This window comes from Balaenoptera borealis (assembly GCF_965194805.1).
Source record: "Balaenoptera borealis genome assembly, chromosome: 20".
NCBI classification, from domain to species: Eukaryota; Metazoa; Chordata; class Mammalia; order Artiodactyla; family Balaenopteridae; genus Balaenoptera; species Balaenoptera borealis.
The window spans coordinates 8,511,762-8,527,946 of NC_138879.1; the positions used below are offsets into that span (position 1 = coordinate 8,511,762).

Consider the following 16,185-nt stretch of genomic DNA (forward strand, 5'->3'; position numbering starts at 1 on the left):
TGCTTCAATTTTATATTTATGGAATTAAACCAGCAGCCAAGGGGCACTTAATTAAGATTCTTTCTCATCAGTTGGAGAAGAGAAGATGGCGGGGGACAGGGCTTGTGACCCATATTCTAGGAGGAAAGTTTTAAGTACTTGCAATAACATGCTGGAGACCCTCGGTGGGGGGGCTTGGTGGGTCACAGGCCGGGAACAAGGGTTGTCTTCACGCTGGGAATCCTGGGGCCTGGTCCCCGTCCTTCACTTCTTAAGCATTTGCCAGTCAGAGCAGCATTTATTCGGTGTCTGGTCCACAGCGCCCTCTGTGCTGTGTCTGCAGATACACAAGAGCACAGAGCAACCAGGGAGCTCGGGCTTGGAGACGGAATCTGGGTTCAAATCTCGGTTCTCCCCCTTACTAACTGTGTACTTGTGGGCAAGTTATTTCATTTATTAAAAATTGAGATATAATTCACATAAAATTCACCCATTTTTGAGTGTACAATTCAGTGGTTTAGTATATTCGTAAGACTGTGCAAATATCACCACTATCCAGTCATATATTTTCATCACCTCAGAAAGAAACCCCCTGCCCATAAGCAGCCACTCCCATTCCCCTCCCCCAAGCCCATAGTAATCATTAATCTACTTTCCGTCTCTATAGATTTGCCTGTTCTGTACTTTTCTTATAAATGGGATAATACAATATGTGACTGGCTTATTTTACTTAGCATAATGTTCTCAAGGTCCATCCATGTTGTAGTGTGTCAGAACTTCCTTCCTTTTCAAGGCTGAATAACGTTCCATTGTGTGGATGGACCACATTTTATTTTTTCCTTCTTCTGTTAGTGGACATTTGGGATGCTTCCACCTTTTGGCAGTTGTGAATAACACTGCTCTTGAGACCCTGCTTTCAATTCTTTGGGGTATATACCCAGAGGTGGAATTGCTGGATCATATGGTGATTCTATTTTAATTTTTTGAGGATCATTCCTTCTTAAGGCTGAATAAATAGCATTCCATCATAAGGACACACCACAGTTTATGCATTCATCCATCAATGAGCAACTTGGGGTTTTTACACTCCTTGGCTATTCTGAATCATGCTGGCAGTACACAAGCCATGTGTACTGGCTTGTGTCTGGCTGTGTGCTCTTGTTTCTCTTGGGAACAGACCTAGGAATGAAATTACTTCATCCTTTGAGTCTCAGTGTTTGTTCGTGAAATAGTAATTGTGACCTTGCAGGCTTAGTGTAAATTGATGAGACACGTACCTGGTGCAAGGTGGGTGCTCAAGAAATGGGAGCTAATAATAACAATGATTTTATCTTTCTCTGTGCCTGAATCTAGTCCTTGAGGAGCTTATAATTTAGTAGGAAAATAAGACAGACAAAAATCAGCACTTACTATGTATCAGGCCCCGTGAGAAGTCCTTAGGTGCAATCCTCACTCTTTATTTATTTATTTAACCATTTAAAAAATTGAAGTATAGATAACTTACAGTGTTGTGTTAATTTCAAGTTTATAGCAAAGTGATTCAGTTATACATACACACATATTGGGTTGGCCAAAAGTTCATTCAGGTTTTCAGTAGGATTATATATATATATATATATATATATATATTCTTTTTCAGATTCTTTTCCGTTATAGGTTATTACAAGATATTTGGTATATTTCCCTGTGCTATACAGTAGGTGCAATCCTTACTTTAGGGATGAGGAAACTGAGGCTCTGAGAGTAATTTGCCCGATTAAGGCAGGGATGGGGCGTTAGGATTGGAGCACAGGCCCCTCTAACTCCAGACTCCTGCAGTGAGTGAGGCAGTGGCTTGTAGGATCTTAGCTCCCCAACCAGGGATTGAACCCGGGCCATGGCAGGGAAAGAGCTGAGTCCTAACCACTGGACCACCAGGGAATTCCCAGAATGAGGCAGCTTCGATCCGGGGCTGAGAAGACCACCACCCCCTACCCTGCAGACATTGCTGCCCTTCAGGTGCACAGGTGAGCATGCAGGGTAGGGGCCAGGCCATGCCCTGGGAGCTATGTGTATATACACCCCAAAAAGCCAGGAATAGCTCGGGGAGGCTGACCTTGGCGGTGATACTCAGAGTGAATGGGGATTTGCACAAAGGAACCAGATTTGGTGACAGTGGAAAGTAGGGAAGGTTTGGGGCAAGAATTCTTTGGATGGTGTGGGAGTGAATACTTCATGAGAGGAGGGGGCCTGCGAAGTAGAAGTAGGGTGCAGAAGGCAAAGTGAGAAATGGCCCCAGCTGACCACCTGTCAGGCTGGGCTTGGAAACTGGGGTCCTTAGAACCAGCCCTTCTACTTTTCCCTGCCCAAACTTCTCTACTGGATGTAGCTTGTGTCAGATACTGTCCAGGACATTTGGGGCACATCGGTAAACAAGAGATAAAAATCCTTCTCCTAGCTGGGGGAGTGCATCTTCACCCTCCATCATCTGCCTCCTCCTCAAACCTCTCAAGGGACCTAGAAGGGATCATGGCTCTCCCACCACAAGCTGGGGCATGGGAGGCAGAGGCAGAGTGGGACTGATGAAGTGGGGAGGGACCGCTTTCCACACCTGCCGGGTGTTGGGAGGTCCTTGCCTCTCAGTAGGGGACGGTCCCACATGGGGTTGGATGCCAGGAGATCTTGCTAAAAAGGGACAGATTCCAAAGTGGTCTGAGACACAACCCAGCGAAACTTGAAATCCTGCATCACCCTTGCCTGAATGGAAACCAGAGAGGGGAGCCTTTGGGCAGTTGCTCTTTTGAGATGATCCAGGGGTATTTGGGGAGAAGAAGGGGGAAATCGAGGCAGCTGGGTGGCTTCCCATGTCCCCCAGCAGCTCTTGGAGGGAGGGAGCTTTCTTCCTGGGGGCTGAACTCTTTGGAGGACAGCTGCTCATGCCTGTCCCCCAGGACCCCTGGACCAGGGTTTTGAACACAATGTGTGACATAGGTTCTGAGGTCTGCTGGGCTTGAGATTGGAGGCTGGGTCTGCAGTGATCCCTTGAGCAAGATACTTCACCTCTATGAACCTCTGTTTCCTCATCTGTGAAGTGGAGATATGAGCTTCTGTGCGGGGAGCATCAACCTTTGCAGTGCCTGGCAGTGGTGGCTCTAAAAAACGGTTTGTCAGTTTTCTATTGCTGCTATAACAAATAACCACACACACGTAGTGACTTAAAACCACAGAAATGTATCAATCATTTTGCTGTTCTGGAGATCAGGAGTCCAAAATGCATCTCATGGGGCTAAAGTCAAGGTGACAGCAGGGCTGTGTTCTTCCTGGAGGCTCTGGGGAGAATCAGCTTCCGGAGGCCACCTGCATTCCTTGGCTTGTGGCCTCTTTCTCCATCTTCAAAGTCAGAGGTGGCCGGTTGAGTCTTTTTCACGCTGCTTCCCTCTTCCATATTTAAGCACCCTTGTGATTACATTAGGCCAACCCAGATAATCCAGGATGATCTCCCTATTTTAAGGTCAGCCGATTTACAACCTTAATTCCACTTGCAGCCTTAATCTCCTTTTGCAATGTTACATAACATATTCGCAGATTATGGGGATTGGGACATGGTCATCTCTGGGAGACCATGATTCTGCTCACCCCAGATGGCTGCTCCCGTACTCCTGCAGTGACCTGTGATGCAACTGGAGAAACTGTCCAGAAAGAAAGGGGGTCTTTTAAAAAAAATTTTTATTATTTATTAGTTCCCCGACCAGGGATCGAACCCATGCCCCCTGCGACCAGGGAAGTCCTGGGGGTCATTTTTTTCAAGTTGCCCTGCTAAAGAAAATTTAAATAAAATAGCCATATAGCTGTGGTGACATATTTAGAATCCCTGAGTCATTTCTGGGCACCTGGTAAGTGCTCAATAAATGGAGTCTCAAGGTCATGTTAAATGAAGAGCTTGCCTTTGTCTCCAGCGCTGGGATGGGGTCCACTTGGGAGGGTCCCCTGTCTAGTCTGTCCTGGGCTTCCCTGCCCATCCACACACATGCACAGACACAGACACAGACATAGCAGCTAACTTCCCTGTAGAACAGGGAAGTACAATGGCTGTGTTCCCTGCTCTCACAAGCTGTGCGGCAGAATGGCCTTCTGTCATAAATAAAAATAAACCCCAGACGCTGCTTTTCAATCGGAGGATTAGCCTAACTGTGAAACAGAAGGCATGAAAGATGAATTGGAGCAATAGCTCTCCCCACTTCTCAGCTGCCCTGCCCGGCTCTAGGCTGCGTGCGGCTGCTTGTTCCCGCCCAGCGAGGTTGCTGATGATTTGTGCACAGTGTCAGTAAACGCTGTTATGACATTATTAATGCTCCGCTCTCCGACAAAGGACAATGGCCTATTGCCTCTTAATGTGCTGTCTGCTGCGGCAGTCGGAGCACATTAAATGGGGATTTCAAACACCGTAAACCACGTTTCTTCCTCTCCTCTTCCCACCCCAGGCCGCTGTGAGCTCCAGAAGCAACCTTGAAGCCTTGGGCAGGTGGGTGTGTACTCAAAGCTGTGATGCCCCAGGAGACTCCAGGGGGGCCCTCGAGGGGGCAGGGAGGTCCCCAGGGAGCCCTTAGAACCACTAGGAGTCTTGACCTTCCTGGGGGCAGCACTGTGTCTTTGCTGCGGGGAGGGGGACCTGGTCCCAGGGAAGCTGGACTTGCTGCGTGGGCAGGGCTGGTGGGCTCCCTGCTCTGCCCTTGGGTGGCATCTGCAGGAGGGCCCAGATGGCAGACCTCCAACGGATTTTATCGGTCTTGCAGTGTTCTAAAAATATTGAGTCTGCATTTTAAAATTCTGTGGCCACACGTGAGAAGCCCAGTTTTCTGACTCCCTTGAAATAACTGGGCCCAGAGTCACACAAAGCAATGGCGGCACATCCCCTCAGGGACCTCCAGTCTTTGGCATTCTCTGATCACTCCAGCCCCTTTCTACCAGGTCCCTGAAGTAGGTTGAACAGTGCCCGACCCCGCCAATTCACGTCCATCTGGAACCCGAGAACATAACCTTATTTGGAAACAAAGTCTTTGCAGATGTAATTAGTTAAGATGAGGTCATTCGGGATTAGTGTGAACCCGAATCCAATGACTGGGGTCCTTATAAGAAGAGGAGAGGACACAGAGAGACACACACAGAGAAGGTCACACAGAGACGGGGGCAGAGACTGGAGAGATGCAGTTACAGGCCGAGGATGCCAAGGAGTGCTGGGCCCCGCCCGAAGCCAGCAGAGGAGCACGTGACAGTCTCCCTCAGGGCTTCTAGAAGGAACTGACTCTACCAGCACCTTGATTTAGGACTTCTGGCTTCCAGAACTGTGAGAGAAAAATTTTCTTTTTCTTTTTTTGCCACATTGCACGGCATGCCGGATCTTAGCTCCCCAACCAGTGATCGAACCCAGGCCCCCTGCAGTGGAAGCGCCGCGTCCTAAACACTGGACCACCAGGGAAGTCCCGATAATACATTTATATGGTTTGAAGTCCCCCCAGTCTGTGGTCGCTTGTGACAGCATCCCTAGGAGACTACTATAGCTCCCCTCCCTTCTTTGCATGGCCCACCAGCTAGGTATTTTGAGTACGACGCCCCTGAGCAGTAGTACATCACCCACTTTCCCCAAATTCCTTCCCTGGGGCCCTGCTCCCCTTTCGGACAGAGGCCCTCCCCTGCCTGGCCAGGGCCTCCTGCTGGTGCTGAGCTTCTCCTGACCCCTCTAGCCAGACCATCAGGTCATGCAGAGGGCAGTGGGAGAGAGCCAGGAAGTGCCACATTTAGAGCACCCAGGCTGATGCAGGGTCTTCACCCGACCCCCACGTTGGGCTAGCTTGTGGTTCTGTTTATAGCCTCAAAAGAGAGAAACAGTAGAAAGGGGAGGGTTTGGGAATCTGGTGTGACCCGGCATCCTGGGTCCTTGAAAGTGCCCCCCAGCAGAAGTGGCCCCTATTCTCCTCTCATTTGTTTAGGGTCACTCTGCTTCTTATCTGAAGGCTGTGGGTACGTATCTAGAACGTCGGTGTTTCTCCAGTGGTTCTCCACCCTGGCCAGCTATGTGGGCATAACCTGTGGCATTAAAAAACAAATGTGACATTGTAAAGCAATTACACTCCAATAAAGATGTTAAAAAACAAAACAAAACAACCCCAAAAAACCCCCCAAATGTGCCAGGAATTCCCTGGCGGTCCAGTGGTTAGGACTCTGTGCTTTCACTGCCGAGGGCCCGGGTTCAATCCCTGGTCGGGGAGCTAAGATTCTATAAGCCGCACAACATGGCCAAAAAAAAAAATGCCCAGGGCCCATCTTAGGTACCGAATCAAAATAAGGACTGCATTCTGCAGGTGATTCTGCTGTGAGTCAGGGCTGAGAACCACTGGCCTATAGGCCAGGGTCTTGGTTTGGGTTCCCCAGAAATAGATTCTGAGACAAGGGTCCAAGTGCCAGTAGTTTATTTGGGAGGTGGCCTCAGGAACATGGATGGAGGAGTGGGGGATGAGGCAGGGAAGGAAGGAAGCCAACATGGGGTACATGACAGAGCCGGTTCCCTCTGTGGGCAGAGGGAGCTCAGGGAACTCTGGGAACCGAGTATCCCACCTGAGGGAGAGGGAGCCCTTGAGGGCTGCTTCCAGGGCATGAACTCCCTGATACTTCTATCTTGCCCCTGCATGTTCGAGCATATTCTCACAGCCAGGAAAAAAGCCTCAGGCAGCGTTGCATGTATTCTCAGTGGCCTGCCTTCTGGCATGTAGAGGTGAATGCCCGGGGAGTAGGACGAGGCACCAGCAGCGGCTGCTACAGGTGGACGATAGCAAGAAAAATCATAACCACCTGCTGGGAGGGCTCCAAGGTGCCAGGCAATTCATGACCGGCAATTCACAAGTTCTCTCCTAATGTCTGCAGCACAGCAGAGAGCAAGCAGGGCCACATGCACTGAATTTCGCCACAGACAAGAGGCTGACAAAGGGGAAATGGACTCTGAAAGGAAGAGGCAGCAGGGTGGTCTGGTTCAGTGTCTTCCACTGTCTGCCCCAAGCCTCCCTGCCTGGCTCGAGCCTGCAATGGGGTACCCTCTCCCACCTTCTGAAATCTGGCTTCCAGCCGAGAGAAGGCCGCCACACCAGACATGGCTGTGCCTTTGGGGAGGCTCCCATCTTCTCCCTTCCCTTTTGGCCTAAATGCCAACCAGGAGCAAATGTGACCCCCTGAACTTACGGGAGAGGTGCACACAACGGGAAGGGGCATTTCATGCCCGAGTGTAGATGTGGCTTTTGCCCTGACATCCAAGGCTTCAGTTACTGCCTGAGTGTGTAGCAGATGTAGGTGCCCAGGGACAAGTGGGACCCCAGCAGAGACCCCCCTGCCCTCAGAGATCTCCTTGGCCAGCCTGCCGTGATGCCCAAATTACCCATCACCATTTGTCACTCTTCGGCACGAAGGCCTGGTCAGCGTGTCCTTGTTCAATGTAAATTGGCTACTTAGCTGGAGTTAACATATTAATCCGCCAACACCCATTCACCATCGGTTTTCATATCAGCGGAGAGCAAGGCGATGAGGTAATGGAACATGGGGCAGGTGAATTTTGATGAGGAACGAGCAGGAAAAGCCGAACAAGAGTCACAGCTGGTGAGAAATGGCTCAGAAGGGGCTGGGAGGTGGGCTAGGTGGGCAGCAAAGGGGCTGGGGACCAGGGGCCTAGTTGGACCAGGCAAGGACCAGATGGACCAGAAGAAAGGTTTTGTCTTGTGGAAGGACCCTCAGCGTCATCCGTGTCATTTTAATTAATTAATTAATTAATTATTTTTGGCTCTGTTGGGTCTTTGTTTCTGTGCGAGGGTCTTCGCTAGTTGCAGTGAGCGGGGGGCCACTCTTCATCACGGTACGCGGGCCTCTCACTGTCGCGGCATCTCTCGTTGCGGAGCACGGGCTCCAGACGCGCAGGCTCAGTAGTTGTGGCTCACAGGCTCAGTAGTTGTGGCTCACGGGCCCAGTTGCTCCGCGGCATGTGGGATCTTCCCAGACCAGGGCTCGAACCTATGTCCCCTGCATTGGCAGGCAGATTGTCAACCACTGCGCCACCAGGGAAGCCCCATCCATGTCATTTTACACGTGGCCTGAGGCCTTGGGCTCTTCCCAGCCTGGCCCTTCTGTCTGTGCCTGGCCAAGCTGGTCTGGCAAGTGCTCTTCCTGAATGAGCAGCACCCTCAGATCCAGGCCTGGCTCTGGGAGCTGCCCTGCCTCGGGGGCTCACAGGGGCCGCTGACCCCTCTCTGCAGTGGCAAACACCTCTCCAGAGTCAAGAAGTGGAGGGAGGGTGGGGTGGGGGTGAAGGGGGGATGTGCATGCTTTATAGAGTTGGAAGGAGCATTAGTGAACCTCGGGTCACTCTCATTTCATAGCAGAGAGACCGAGGCCCGGGAGTCCCCCTGACTCTCAGGCATCACCCACTGGTCAATGGAGGGTCTGAAACTAGAACCCAGACCCACAGAGCGCGCCACTGCTTCTGGCATCAGTGGAAGAGCCTCAGTGTCACAGGCCGAGTTTGAAATCAGAAAGCAAAGGGGAGCTGCTGCAGTTTCTGTTCAGAGAGGGCCAGAGGATGGGCGAAGGTTGCAAAGCGAAATCACTGTGGGTGTGAAGGGGCCATTGCAGAAGCCCACTGCGGCGGCAGAGACTGCGGCGGCAGAGGCAGCGGCGGCGACCGGAGGGAGGGCCCTGGCACCGGGCGGAAGGGGGGCTCTCCTCCCAGGGCCGACCTCCTCTGTGCTCTGCAGGAGCCGAAGCAGCCCTCGGCCCTCAGAGCTGGTGGCACCCGGGATGCTTCCGAAATCCAGCCCGGGGAAGTTGCACAGCTGGAGGGAGGCTCAAGGACCCCTGCTCTCCGCGCCGCCCGCCCACCGCTCCCGGCGCCCCGCCCCGGGCCGGGAGAGCGCGCTGCTGGGCCGCAGCCACGAGGTGGCGCCTGCGCGCCGAGGAAGCGCGGCGGCCGCTCCTGGGCCGCCCCAGCCGCTGCTTGGCCGCCTCCTCCGAGGAAACAATGCGGCGCCTCCGGGCGTAACGCGGCGCGGGGCCGGACGCCGGACACCCGAGCGCGGGCAGACGAGCGAGCGGGAGGCAGGGCGGGCGCGGGGCGCCCTTGCCCGGAGCCATGGGCGCGGCGCGGCGCGGGGCCCGGGAGCGGCGCGGCCCGGAGGCGCGGGGGGCCGGGGCGCGGGCCCGGGTCCGCCTCTAGCCGGCACCGAGGGCGCGGGCCGGGGGATGAGGGCGACCGCGGCGGGGAGCCCGTCTGCGTGCCGCGGCGCCGTCCCGCCCAGAGAGCGAGCCCGAGCAGGCAGACGCGCGGCCGGCGGTCTGGGGGCGCGCCGCCTCCCGGCCCCCAGAATGTGAAGCGGGGAGGGCGGAGACGCAGAGACTGCCCGGCCGGGCGCCCTCGCCGCCCTCCGGCAGCCGCGCCGCGCTCCCCTTCCCCTGCCCGCCGAGGCCGCGCCGACCCCGCGGGCCGCGGCCAGGGCAGCGAAGCCGCCGAGCCCCCGCGTCCCCCGCGTCGCTCGGACCCGGCTTCGGCCCGCAGCGGGTTCGTGGCCCGGACGTGGTAGGAGCAGGGCCCGGGACGGTGCGTCCGGCCTCGCCCGCGGCTCCTCGCCCAGACAAGTTTGAACAATGATCACAGTCAACCCCGATGGGAAGATAATGGTCAGAAGATGCCTGGTCACCCTGAGACCCTTTCGGTAAAGTTGTTTCCCAGTTGGCGCGGGGAGGTCTTTTTCTCCAAGGGGGCGTGGGTTGGGGTGGGCGAGGTCAGCCCCGGCGAGAGTGTCTGTCCCAAGGCTGCCTGTCCCGTTAGGAGAGGGGGCGGTTTGTGCTTCAACCCTTGGTGGTGGCTAGTGGGGCTGGGAGAGGGATGGAGTTGGGGTTCCGGTTCGGGTGGGGAGGGTGTGTAATTCTGGGACGGGTACCGAGTTTGGTCTAGGTTGGAGAGGACTCGGGGTGCGAAGGTGGGAATGGGGGCAGAAGTCACCTATGTTGTGGTCCTGGGCCCTGGAAGTCGCCCCAGCCAGGGTGCCCCTTCCGTGCCCCTCCGGTCCTTCCCCACCTCGCGGACGGCCCAACCCCCGCGGCAAAGTTAGCGCTCTGTGCGGGGCGGTACCCCCACCTGGCGGGCCAGTGGAGCCCTGAGTCGGCCCGCCCACCCCCTCTGCCTGTCCCACCCCCTCTGACCCCGCCTTCTGCGCGCACTCCTCTCCGCGGGGTGCGGGCCTCTGTCCAACGGGAGGGTCCCCGAGATTGCGGCAAGGACCCCCTCTGATGGGAATTCGATCCCCGATCGCGGGCCTCGGAGAGGCTGGGGCAGGGGCGGCGCTGTGGGGCGGAAGGGCGACGAGAGCGTGGAGGCGGGATGGAAGCGAAGACCGACCCCGCCACCCCAACCTCGGCGGTCAAGGCCAGGCAGGGCTACGGCCGTCGGGGTCTGCCTGAGCTCTGCTAGTCCCACCCCAGGGGCCTCCAGAGCCCGGCGGTTCCGGGGCAGCTCCCGCTCCTCCCAAGCGCCGTCGGAGCCGGGCCTGCAGCCGGGGTTGGGGAGGGGCGCTAAGCGATGGGTGCCCAGCGGAGTCAGGATGCCATCTCGCCCAGGGGCTGAGCGGCGGAGGGCGCCGAGGGGGCGGCGGGGCCCGGGGCGGGGGACGGGGGTGGGCCGCACTCGGGATGCGGCGACAGGTGGGGTCCGGGCTCGGGAGGGAGCCCGCGAAGGCAGGAGCTGTACAGGCAGAGGTGCCCGAAGTTTGGGGGGCGGGGGGAGCCAGATTTAAGGCCCTCCCCTCCAGACCTGAGGCGGAGACCCGGCCCCTCCCATGCCCCCCGCTGGTTTTCCTTCTGATGGAAAGACCGTGGCTCACGTGGCTGCCGCCCCGCCATTGCCTCCAGCTATTGGATCCTCCTGCGCAGGGTGCAGGGTTGAGGAGACAACCTTTAGGACGGCAGGGGTCAAGCTGGACCACCAATGTCCAGAGGATTCGGGACGACCGTAGAGCTGGGGGTCCCCAGAATAGAGCCTTGGGCAGGTGATTGGGGGTGTCAGGAGCCCCCACGCCCTAAAGTTCCCATGGGAAGCAGGTGGGAAGCTAGCATCTCTGGAAAGGGCCTTGTTCCTCAGGGGAAATCCTCAAATCCCTAGCCAACCGAGACCGTCGTCAGCCCTGTCTCTCCCACCCAGTGTTGACCCCTCCCTCCAGGCGGTGGGAAGCCCAGCCTCTGACCCCAGCTTGGCTGGACATTTCCCGGCACAATTGGAGGTAGTGGCTGGCGCCAGCACCATGGACAGCACCAGCTCCCTAGCGCTCCTTCCTTTTGGGTCCTGCCCCTGTGGCTCTTTCACGCTCTTTTCAGAAAGCAGGATGTAGAGGTGGGGTTGCATAGGTTCCCCTCCCCACCCCCAGGTTATGTAACTTCCTCTCAGGGTATCCCTAGGCTTCCCAGAGACCCACAGCCACCAGTGAAGTCTTCAAGTCCCCTTCAGATTGGAGGGGGGGTGTTTACGACCTCCAACCATATCAACCCTACTCCCAGCTGCCGTTGTTAATCCTCAAGGGCAGCTGGGAGCCCTATTCCCGATGGTTTTCCCAGAGCCTCTGGCAGGGTCCTTATTCCATAATTGCTTCTGGAATGTTGCTTGAATGGATGCATGGGTGGATGAAACCATTTTAACTTGAATCTACTGTAAATGGCCCCAGGATTGGGTCTGGCAGACAGAGACGCAGATGAGGTGTTTGGGGCTTCAGGTTCTGGGCTAAAGGCCTAGATATCTTTCTCACAGCAGGTTTTTGGACCCTGGCAGCTCAGGTCCCCAGCTCTAAATACAAGTACCCCATAGCTGGGGAAGGGGAGAGGGAGTGGGGACGAGAAACTTGGAGAGACCCATCCTTGTCCTCAGGCTGGGGGGACAAACTGCTGATTTCCCCCAGGATCTTCCTGGATGTGTGACCACCCTCCCCCTACACTGTCCTTCTGGCTGCTAGCCTGAGACCAGCCTGACTTCATCTTGGGGATCCCAGGGCTAGAGTCCCACCCCCAGGCTTGGTGGAATTCAGTGAGGGGTCCCTGGGAGGTGAGGGAGCAGTGTTCCTTGTGCCATCTCCTGGGAGAAGCTCCCAGTGCCATCTCTGCTTTTGGGTTCTGCCCCCCTCTCTGATTTAATCTCTAACAGCTTCCTTTAAATATGGGTTGGGAATTTTGTTGTGCTTTTATTTTCTTCTACAATTATGTGTTTTCTTTAATGAATCAAATTTTAATTAAATACTGCTCTGCCAGTTTCAAATAATGAAGATTAAAATGCATAAACAAGTCTTGCATAGATACAAACAAATGTGGGGTTTGAGGATGGAGGTGGAGGTGGGAAGGCTGGAGGTCTCTGGCATGATTTGGGGGGGCCCCCATGGTGAGCCTGGCTCCACCAGGGATGGGGTTCCTCACCCTGACCTGGGGGGGGGTCTCCTCTTTCAGCTCTGCCAGTTCATCAAGTCCTCGGGTAGATTCAGAATCCCAGAACAGCCGCCACCTCTGCTGCCCTAAGGCTATGCTGGCCCAGAATCTAGTACGGAAGCAGCAGGAGCCTGGGGCCAGACTTGAGGGTGGGTTCCCTGCTGTCCCCCTGGGGATACCTTAGTTCTTGGCACTTGGGATGTAATCAAAAACTAGGTGTTGAAGTATAAACAGTCGTGTTTTGGCCAACTCCCCTGACCACTGTGACGGCACACACTTGTATGACACCCCATGCACAGGTGTTGGCTCGCTCTGAGCCGTGGTGTAATCTACCGTGTGCCTGCCTGGTGAAGATGTGGATAGGGGGAGTCTGGACACAGAAGGCAGCCACAGGACCCTGCCCTTCTAGATCTTACCATCTGGTAGTGATGGGAGCCCTTCCCCCCCCCCCGCCCTGAACATGACAAGGATGTGTTCAAGCTGGTTGCTGCAGCAAGGCCTGTGTACACAAGTGCTGATCAGGGCCCAGGTGATTGATGGGCTCCAGGTGGGTTTTGTCTAGACCAATTACTTGCCCTCTGGCTGGCATCAGGTCCTGCTGTTTCCATCTCTACCAGTTGTTCTCAAACTTGAGCGTGTATCAGGGTTACCTGGAGAGCTTGTTAAAATGCACTGCTTATCCCACCCCCAGAGTGTGTGATTCCGTAAACCTGGGACTAGGGCCCAAGAATGAGCATTTCTGATATGTCCAAGGTGATGCTGATGCCTCTGGTCTGGGGACCACACGCTGAGGACCTCTGCTGTCAATGAGCCAGCTTCCGTCTGGAGGCTAGAACTTGCCCAACCTTGTACCTTAAGGATGCCTCACTGTCCTGCATGGTTTTGCGTGTGGCCACTTCCTTGTAGTCCAGCTCTCTTTATCCTGTGTGATGGGAGACCTACTGGTCTGGGAGCTCAACCCCCTGGTCTTTTATTCCTCCATCCATCCATCCCTTCCTCATTCATTCGTAAGGAGCCCTTACAGGATAGGGGTGCATGTGCTGACCTAACCCTGACCTGCCCTATTGCTCTCCACAGGCTTTTTGTCCTGGGCATCGGCTTCTTCTCACTCTGCTTCCTGATGACGTCTCTGGGGGGCCAGTTCTCAGCCCGGCGCCCGGGGGACTCCCCCTTCACTGTCCGCACAGAAGGTATGTTGGTGGGGAAAGGGGAGTCAGAAAGGGGTGCAGGGGTTTGGGGGTCAGAGGAGAGGGAAGCCTTTGAACCTAACCCTGCAAGAGGCTTTCTGGGGCTGTGTCTTGGGCATCTGGCCACCTCGTTGGTGGATGTGTGAATGGTGGGGGCCTTGCACACTGCTTTGGCTCTTGTCCTGGCTGTGGTAATCAGGCCTCTCAGGCAGGAAGGGCCTTTGAGCCAGGGTCTCCCAGGCATCAGAAGAGGCTGCCTGTGTTGCTTCTCTAGTGGGGTGGTTTGAGGTTTCTGGATATGACACCTGTCTCTCTGAGATACACATATTCTGTACCTTTGGCCCAGGCACAAGGGAGAGGGCAGGCCTGCCGTGGGCTCATGTGTCTTATCTCCAAGCTCTCTGGTCCTTCATTCTTGCCCACGTGATACTTACAAGGCAGTGGAATGGAGGTTCAGAGCATGGGCTGTGGGGACCAGATGGACCTGGTTTGTACCCTGGTTCATCATTTACTAGCTGTGTGCCATTGGCCACATCACTTAACTCACCTTCAGAGAAGGAAAGCAGTGACCATTTTCAGGGGTTGGATTAAATGGGCTCACGTGGCATGGGGTGTGATGGGGTGGTGGCCTGGGAGACCTCCTCCTGAAGGTGGGTCCCGCTCCCCCCTCATCCTACTCAAGGAAGAATGGAGAACAGTTCAGAACTGCTCAGTGTGTCATGGGAGTCTCCCAGTAACCGTGGGAAGGAGACACATAGTGGGGAAACTGGGGCAAAGGGGGTTTCTGGAACTGTTCAGGGGGCTGCTCTGTGGGCTTTCCCCTGCCCCTCTGGGGAAGTCTCCATTTGAAGTCCACCTTCTCAAACCCCCAGGCCTCATCCGGCTCCCCTCTTCCCAGCAACGGATAAACCCTCCAGTAGGATGGCTTGTCATCTAGGGTCGGTGCTCCGAGGGGCACTTACTCTGCCATCTGGTGTCTCCTTAGATTCATGCCTTTGGTTTAACACGCACTTCTTTAAATTTGCAACAGCTCCCAGCAGGAATTTCACATTTATTAGACGTTCTAGCCTGAACGTAAACGAATCTATCCCCTCTCTGACTCACAGAGATCCCTCGGTCTCTCGGAGCCTCCGTTTTCTCCTCTGGTAAACGGGGCTAACAACACCCTCTTCCCCAGGATTGTCATGAGGGGGTGTGAAGATAACGTATATGAAGGGTCTTGAGCAGCTTCTGGCAAATACTGTGAGCTCTGTAAACATTTACTGGATGTGGTGAGTCTGAGATGGGGGCATTGCCGGAAAGGATGTTTAGGGAAAAGAGGACCAAGGAGGTACCGGCGTCTCTACGTGGAAGACTCCTGAGGATGGGGTGGGGGGGGGTGCGGCTGTGAAGGTGCACTTGAGGGGAAGCTTGGGGAGGTGCGGAGGGAGGTGGAGAGTGGGGGAGGGGGTATAGGGAGCGATACTCAGGCTACCTGGGTGCCACCCCTGGCAAGGGGGCGTGTCTGTCTGGGTGGGCTGCTGCAGGGGGCTTGGGCAAGCTGACCCTCCGCAAGGTCAGGGCCCCAGGAGGTGGGAATCAGGGACTGGGGGAGGAGGGGGGTATGGCTGGGCTCTGTTTCTTCTGCTCATCTGCCTGGGGGGGCGATGGGGGGGCCCATCCTGGCAGGGGGTGGTCCCAGTGCCCAGAGGACCGGGGGCTTGTGGGGGTCCTGCCATGCTCTGCGCTGTGCAATTTTGCCTGGCAGAGGGAGAAAGGGTCCAACTCCAACCTAGATGCTGTGTCTAAGGGGTGGGCGGAGCCATAGAGGGCAGAGGACTTGCCCAGGGTCATGCAGTTAGACTAGAGGTGTGTGTGTGTGTGTGTGTGTGTGTGTGTGTGTGTGTGTGTGTGTGTGTGTGTGTGCGCGCGCGCGCGCACGCGCACATGCACGTGGCTAAGCTTCCTGTCGGAGTATAGTATCCAGAAACTGAACCCATCCATGCACCAGCAACCTGGATCAAGAAACAGAGCGTGATCCATCCCCAGAAGTGCCCTCAGGCCTCCTTCCACTCACTACTTCCCCAAGGACTCCGGGACCCTGACTTCTAATAGCACAGAGGAATGTTGCCTGGTTCTCTGAATTTATGAGAATGGAATCCTATGGCAGGTGTTCCATTGCGTGCCCCCCTTTCTCTCGAGAGTACATTTGTGAGATTCATCCGTCTCGTGGTGTGTGGTTGCAGACGTTTGTTTTCACTGCTGCACAGCATTCATTGTGCAGATACGTCACAATGTATTTATCCACTCTGCCCCGGGGCGGACATTGGGCTGTTTCCAGTTTGGGGCGTTTGTGAATTGTGCTGCTGTGAACATTCCAGCACATGTCTGTGGTGGACACATGTGGGCGTTTCTGTTGGGTGCACCTGGGGGTGGAGTTGCCGGGTCTCCTGTGTGTTGTGACATTAGTTCTCAGACCAAGTGTTTTCAAGTCTTTTCACACCTCCCAGGCCCCTGTGCTGGAAGCTTCGTGCCCGGAATATGGAAGTCAAGGCCAGGAGGAGGAGCT

The 16,185-nt window shown here is 55.5% G+C and overlaps 1 protein-coding gene across 1 annotated transcript in view; it reads left to right on the forward strand.

The window, feature by feature from the left end:
- The first annotated feature begins 9,017 nt into the window (after positions 1–9,017).
- Positions 9,018–16,185, forward strand: part of MGAT5B (alpha-1,6-mannosylglycoprotein 6-beta-N-acetylglucosaminyltransferase B) — a 68,350-nt gene continuing 61,182 nt past the window's right edge. Inside the window, exons 1-2 of the mRNA XM_082371718.1 lie at positions 9,018–9,701; positions 13,528–13,640. Coding sequence (XP_082227844.1) covers positions 9,634–9,701; positions 13,528–13,640 — 181 coding nt within the window. The 5' untranslated portion in view covers positions 9,018–9,633. The remainder of the gene's footprint in view (positions 9,702–13,527; positions 13,641–16,185) is intronic.